The 7,500-nt window shown below is 49.9% G+C and overlaps 1 protein-coding gene across 1 annotated transcript in view; it reads left to right on the top strand.

Moving 5' to 3' along the window:
* The window catches only part of LOC130118628 (uncharacterized protein PF3D7_1120000-like), a 3,611-nt gene extending 270 nt beyond the window's left edge, over positions 1–3,341 (top strand). The window contains exon 2 of the mRNA XM_056287069.1: positions 2,853–3,341. Within this exon, the coding sequence (XP_056143044.1) occupies positions 2,853–3,341 (489 nt within the window). The remainder of the gene's footprint in view (positions 1–2,852) is intronic.
* The last annotated feature ends 4,159 nt before the right edge of the window (positions 3,342–7,500 follow it).

The following is a 7,500-nucleotide window of genomic DNA, read 5'->3' as shown; positions in this document are numbered from 1 at the left end:
GGTGAAGCTTACCCAGCAAAGCCCGGGAACGAAACAGTAGCTGCATTTAGAGTTTGATCCCCAGGAAAGCGTCCAACATTTGGAGAGAAAGGAAAGGGGGAGTCCAGAACACTGGCCGAGAGAACCCCGACAACAGACCGGGGCTGACAGAGTTGTCTCTTTGGCAGTCGCGCCTCCTATTGAAGAAGTAATTTATTCAAAGGAGTTTTTTATCCCCCCCGATCTGATTATTATGATAATCAAGTGACCTAGACCTTTTCTTGGCTCTTGTCTCCGGGGTCTGGACGCGGCGGTGACAGTGAAAGCTGATTTGCACGGTCTCACCCCGGCGATCCACGGCCACATTCCACGACCGTCCTGCATCACAGACGGACCCAGTGGGACGGAGGTGGCTCCGGCGCACAAGAGAGTCTCGCCTGTGCCAAACAAATACCAGCAACCACACAAGATTACTTTCATAATCCCACGTGGACCAGAACCACCGGAGGTGAACCCCGTCTAACGGGACGAGGCGTGTGGACCGAGGGCCGCTGTGGCCTGCAGGATGCTGCTGCAGGATGCTGCTGCAGGATGCTGCTGCAGGACGCTGCAGGACGCTGCAGGACGCTGCAGGACGCTGCAGGACGCTGCAGGCCTATGCTAGAGCTGCTGCATGAATGAAAGACCCGGGACCAACCTCACACCGCCCAGGAGATGCTGCTGAACATCACAGGGTTGTGTGAAAGCGGAGGTTGCACACTAACATTGTGTGTAATTGTGTGTCAGCTGTGAAAGCGGTAGAGGAAGTCACGTGGCCTGCATGGTCCTCACCCCGACGCGTCCAGGACCAGGGGCGAGACCCAGCAGAACGCTGAATGGTGCCAGAAGGGGAGGGGCCTGCCGGCGGTATATGTCTTTTGGCAGGCATGTTTAAATTCATACGCATTTAACGTGAGGAACGGGGAGCGGGTGGAGGAGGGAGGAGGAGCGGGTGGAGGAGGGAGGAGGCGGGACTTTTCTCCACAGGAAGTAACAACGGGGGAAGCCGTCCGCGAGCCGCTGAATGGACGGGGGCGGCGGACGTCACCGCGAGCCACGAAGCTAGAGATGATGCGCGAGCCAGAACCCGCGCTCTCACTTCTCCCACATCGCTCGAGCCGCTTGGTCCATCGCTCCTTCCGGCGGAAGGCTCCGCGGCTCGCCGGCGGCGGCGTGAGTTCGGACCCCGGCGCTCCGGGTGAGTATGGCTTCAGCCTTGGTACCGGGAGGGCGCGCGGATAGTCCCCGTTACAGAGCCGCTGACAGGAAACACCTCGGTCGGTTCTGTGGCGCCAAACAGCATCACGGAGCAGGGCTCGAGCCTCCTGTCTAACGGCTCAGATGTGCACGGGCGACTTCTTCAGCCAATGAGAGCAGGCTGCAGCTCTTTACGCGCGGTACATGTGTTACGTGTGTTACATGTGTTACGTGTGTTACATGTGTTACATGTGTTACATGTGTTACGTGTGTTACGTGTGTCGGGTTACACGTGTCGGGTGTGTGTGACGGGTTCCGGTGTAGCCCAGGTCAGTCCGGCAGGACGGCAGGGGGGTGTTGCAGCAGAATCCGGTCGGGTTCCGGAGCAGCCCAGGTCAGTCCGGCAGGACGGCAGGTGTTGCAGCAGAATCCGGGAGTGTTCCGGAGCAGCTCAGGTCAGTCCGGCAGGACGGCAGGTGTTGCAGCAGAATCTGGTCGGGTTTCGGAGCAACCCAGGTCAGTCCGGCAGGATGGCAGGTGTTGCAGCAGAATCTGGTCGGGTTCCGTAGCAGCCCAGGTCAGTCCGGCAGAAGGGCAGGTGTTGCAACAGAATCCGGTCGGGTTCCGGAGCAGCCCAGGTCAGTCCGGCAGCACGGCAGGTGTTGCAGCAGAATCCGGTGGGGTTCCCGAGCAGCCCAGGTCAGTCCGGCAGGACGGCAGGTGTTGCAGCAGAATCCGGTCGGGTTCCGGAGCAGCCCAGGTCAGGACGGCAGGTGTTGCAGCAGAATCCGGTTAGGTTCCGGAGCAGCCCAGGTCAGTCCGGCAGGACGGCAGGTGTTGCAGCAGAATCTGGTCGGGTTTCGGAGCAGCCCAGGTCAGTCCGGCAGGATGGCAGGTGTTGCAGCAGAATCTGGTCGGGTTCCGGAGCAGCCCAGGTCAGTCCGGCAGAAGGGCAGGTGTTGCAACAGAATCCGGTCGGGTTCCGGAGCAGCCCAGGTCAGTCCGGCAGGACGGCAGGTGTTGCAGCAGAATCCGGTTAGGTTCCGGAGCAGCCCAGGTCAGTCCGGCAGGACGGCAGGTGTTGCAGCAGAATCTGGTCGGGTTTCGGAGCAGCCCAGGTCAGTCCGGCAGGATGGCAGGTGTTGCAGCAGAATCTGGTCGGGTTCCGGAGCAGCCCAGGTCAGTCCGGCAGGACGGCAGGTGTTGCAGCAGAATCCGGTTAGGTTCCGGAGCAGCCCAGGTCAGTCCGGCAGGACGGCAGGTGTTGCAGCAGAATCCGGGAGGGACGTTCACACCGCAGCGGTGTGACGCTGTCCGGTATTATTCAGCGGAACGGCGGAAGTACGTAAGAGTAGAAGTACAAGTGGTGAATGGTTTTGACTGAAACTATGCAGACGTGTAAAGTACCGCACGCGGCGTGTCCTCGGGCAGGGGGGCGGGTCAGACCACTGAGCCTGAATTATGATTAGTTTACAGCCCGGTCCGGAACAAGTCGGTCATCCGGTTACCGGGGCCTTTCACAGGCCCGAGCCGTCTGAAGTCCCATCCGGCCCCGGTGTGGACCACCTGTTCACACCGGCCACAGCAGCCTGACACCTTCGGCTGCAGCCTGACGACTCTGATTTGGGCCGATAAAGAAGGAGATAAAGGAGGAGATAGAGCAGGAGATAAAGCAGATAGAGGAGATAAAGAAGGAGATAGAGCAGGAGATAAAGGAGATAGAGAAGGAAATGAAGAAGGAGATAAAGCAGATAGAGACGGAGATGAAGGAGGAGATAAAGCAGATAGAGGAGATAAAGGAGATAGAGAAGGAGATGAAGGAGATAGAGAAGGAAATGAAGAAGGAGATAAAGCAGATAGAGACGGAGATGAAGGAGGAGATAAAGCAGATAGAGGAGATAAAGGAGATAGAGAAGGGGATGAAGGAGATAGAGAAGGAAATGAAGAAGGAGATAAAGGAGATAGAGACGGAGATGAAGGAGGAGATAAAGCAGATAGAGGAGATAAAGGAGATAGAGAAGGGGATGAAGGAGATAGAGAAGGAAATGAAGAAGGAGATAAAGGAGATAGAGAAGGAGATGAAGGAGGAGATGAAGGAGATAAAGAAGGAGATAGAGAGGAGATAAAGGAGAAGGTCCAACACAACACAACACAACACAAAGCATGTGTCGTGATGACTAGAACCAAACTAAAAGGGCTCAGAGGAAGAAGAGACGACGTAAACGCCGCAAACTAAAGAGACGAGGAGCAACGACACAACGACCCTGATGAAGAACGACCCTGATGAAGAACGACCCTGATGAAGAACGACCCTGATGAAGAACGACCCTGATGATGAAGAGGATGAAAATCATAAATTCACGTTGGCTTTGCAGAGACGGAAAATATGTTCAGATTTTCTATGCCTTCATACAGACGTCGTTTTTAATACACCACCCTCTCTCTCGCGCGCACACACAGACACACACAGACACACACACACACACACACACCCTACCGTCTAGTGAAAGTTGAATATACAGTGTGTGACTGTCCCTTGCAACAGTGTTTTACTGTCTCTTGCAGCAGTGTGTGACTGTCTCTTGCAGCAGTGTGTTACTGTCTCTTGCAGCAGTGTGTTACTGTCTCTTGCAGCAGTGTGTGACTGTCTCTTGCAGCAGTGTGTTACTGTCTCTTGCAGCAGTGTGTTACTGTCTCTTGCAGCAGTGTGTGACTGTCTTTTGCAGCAGTGTGTGACTGTCTCTTGCAGCAGTGTGTTACTGTCTCTTCCAGCAGTGTGTTACTGTCTTTCGCAGCAGTGTGTTACTGTCTCTTGCAGCAGTGTGTTACTGTCTCTTGCAGCAGTGTGTTACTGTCTTTTGCAGCAGTGTGTTACTGTCTTTTGCAGCAGAGTGTTACTGTCTCTTGCAGCAGTGTGTGACTGTCTCTTGCAGCAGTGTGTTACTGTCTCTTGCAGCATTCTGACTGTATTTTACAGCAGTGTGTGACTGTCTCTTGCAGCAGTCTGACTGTATTTTACAGCAGTGTGTTACTGTCTCTTGCAGCAGTGTGTGACTGTCTCTTGCAGCAGTGTGTGACTGTCTTTTACAGCAGTGTGTGACTGTCTCTTGCAGCAGTGTGTGACTGTCTCTTGCAGCAGTGTGTTACTGTCTTTTGCAGCAGAGTCTGACTGTCTCTTGCAGCAGAGTGTTACTGTCTCTTGCAGCAGTGTGTTACTGTCTCTTGCAGCAGTGTGTTACTGTCTTTTACAGCAGTGTGTTACTGTCTCTTGCAGCAGTGTGTTACTGTCTCTTGCAGCAATGTGTGACTGTCTCTTGCAGCAGTGTGTGACTGTCTCTTGCAGCAGTGTGTGACTGTCTCTTGCAGCAGTCTGACTGTCTTTTGCAGCAGTGTGTTACTGTCTCTTGCAGCAGTGTGTTACTGTCTCTTGCAGCAGTGTGTTACTGTCTTTTGCAGCAGTGTGTTACTGTCTTTTGCAGCAGTGTGTTACTGTCTTTTGCAGCAGAGTCTGACTGTCTCTTGCAGCAGTGTGTTACTGTCTCTTGCAGCAGTGTGTTACTGTCTCTTGCAGCAGTGTGTTACTGTCTCTTGCAGCAGTGTGTTACTGTCTTTTGCAGCAGTGTGTTACTGTCTTTTGCAGCAGAGTGTTACTGTCTCTTGCAGCAGTGTGTGACTGTCTTTTACAGCAGTGTCTGACTGTCTCTTGCAGCAGTGTGTGACTGTCTCTTGCAGCAGTGTGTGACTGTCTTTTACAGCAGTGTCTGACTGTCTCTTGCAGCAGTGTGTGACTGTCTCTTGCAGCAGTGTGTGACTGTCTTTTACAGCAGTGTGTGACTGTCTCTTGCAGTAGTGTGTGACTGTCTCTTGCAGCAGTGTGTGACTGTCTTTTACAGCAGAGTCTGACTGTCTTTTGCAGCAGTGTGTGACTGTCTCTTGCAGCAGTGTGTGACTGTCTCTTGCAGCAGTGTGTGACTGTCTCTTGCAGCAGTGTGTGACTGTCTTTTACAGCAGTGTGTGACGGTCTCTTGCAGCAGTGTGTGACTGTCTTTTACAGCAGTGTGTGACTGTCTCTTGCAGCAGTGTGTGACTGTCTTTTACAGCAGTGTCTGACTGTCTCTTGCAGCAGTGTGTGACTGTCTCTTGCAGCAGTGTGTGACTGTCTTTTACAGCAGTGTGTGACTGTCTCTTGCAGCAGTGTGTGACTGTCTTTTACAGCAGTGTGTGACTGTCTCTTGCAGCAGAGTCTGACTGTCTCTTGCAGCAGAGTGTTACTGTCTCTTGCAGCAGTGTGTGACTGTCTTTTACAGCAGTGTCTGACTGTCTCTTGCAGCAGTGTGTGACTGTCTCTTGCAGCAGTGTGTGACTGTCTTTTACAGCAGTGTGTGACTGTCTCTTGCAGCAGTGTGTGACTGTCTCTTGCAGCAGTGTGTGACTGTCTTTTACAGCAGTGTCTGACTGTCTCTTGCAGCAGTGTGTGACTGTCTCTTGCAGCAGTGTGTGACTGTCTCTTGCAGCAGTGTGTGACTGTCTCTTGCAGCAGTGTGTGGCTGTCTTTTACAGCAGTGTGTGACTGTCTTTTACAGCAGTGTGTGACTGTCTCTTGCAGCAGTGTGTGACTGTCTTTTACAGCAGTGTGTGACTGTCTCTTGCAGCAGTGTGTGGCTGTCTTTTACAGCAGTGTGTGACTGTCTCTTGCAAGGGTTCAGTGAATTCCGCAGCACCCGCCGGAAGTGACGGTGTCTGGCTTCACGTGCGGGATGCGGTGCCGGCGTCATCTCTACTCCGACAGCGAGCCGCCTTCCGAGCCCACATGGGCGACTCCACGTCCGTTTGTAGGAACGTGTCTAACGGAAATGTGTTGTACTGAACGTGTTTAGCGCGTGATCGTTCAGGAGGTGAAGCGGGGCCGCGCGGCAGCTCCGCTCTGCGCGGGCCACGTGAGAAGCGCGGTGTCTTGTGCACGTCAGGGGCCTCGTGCGGCCTGCGTCTGTAGTCTAGTCGGGATGAAGTATGAGGAGGACGCTGAACACAGGCCCACTGCACGGATGATGGCGGCGCAGACACGTTGGTGGACGTGACGGGGGCAGAGAGGACAGACAACATGTGGCTTCAGACTCACGACATGCAGAGAATTTATTTCAACTTTAATGACGAAACGGCTGCAGACGCCGGCATTCTACTGTAAATTACCCAGTAGAAGAAGAGACCGATCACCGTATGGCATGTCTGTTTATCTACTGTAAATTACCCAGTAGAGGAAGAGACCGATCACCGTACGGCATGTCTGTTAATAAGTGTTAACGTTTAAATTAATGATCAAGTTTACATTTTTACCTTTAAATTGATGATCAATTTTACATTAATTCTTAATTTGAAATTAATGTTTACGTTTAAATTAATGCTCAAGTTTAAATTAATGTTTAAATGTAAACTGTTTAAATTTAAACGTTGATATTTAGTTTAAATTAGTGTTCAAGTTTAAATTACCGTTTACATTTAAATTGTTTAAATTTCAACGTTGATATTTAGTTTAAATTAGTGTTCAATTTAAATTAAATTAAGTTTTAAGTTTAAATTAGTGTTTACATTGAAATTAATATTTAAGTTTAAATCAATGTTTAGGTTTAAATTAATGTTTACATTTAAATCAATGTTCAAGTTTAAATTAAATTAATGCTTACATTTAAATTAATGTTTAAATTAAATAAATGTTTAGTTTAAATTAATGTTTACATTGAAATCAATGTTTAAGTTTAAATCAATGTTTAGGTTTAAATTAATGTTTACATTGAAATCAATGTTCAATTTTAACTTAAATTAATGTTTAAGTTTAAATTAATGTTTACATTTAAATTAATGTTTAAGTTTAAATTAAATTAATTTTTAAGTTTAAATTATTGTTGGGACATGACTTGAATGGAGAGCTCTTCATCACAGGCTAAATGTTTTACCAAAGTCATTTTAACATCTTTATTTTAGAATTTTTACCAAAGTCATTTTAACATCTTTATTTTAGAATTTTTACCAAAGTCGTTTTAACATCTTTATTTTAGAATATGTTGCTAAAGTTGGTTTTCGTTAAAGTTCCCTGTTTCCAGCTGGAGGAAACGTGTCCCGTGGAGAAATCCGAGCCTTCAGCTCTTCTTCCCTGCAGATACGGAGGTGGCGACTCGACACCAGCTCCAGTGTGGCTGGTTTCATTTGCTCCACACGTAGCAGAGAATTAGTGAAACGGAATTAACCCACAAGACTTACGTAACGAATATAACAGGAGTGATCCGGCAG

This window comes from Lampris incognitus, chromosome 9 (genome assembly GCF_029633865.1).
Source record: "Lampris incognitus isolate fLamInc1 chromosome 9, fLamInc1.hap2, whole genome shotgun sequence".
In the NCBI taxonomy this organism is placed as follows: domain Eukaryota; kingdom Metazoa; phylum Chordata; class Actinopteri; order Lampriformes; family Lampridae; genus Lampris; species Lampris incognitus.
The sequence above is the reverse complement of the archived record's forward strand: the minus strand, read 5'-3'. Positions and strand labels throughout refer to the sequence as shown.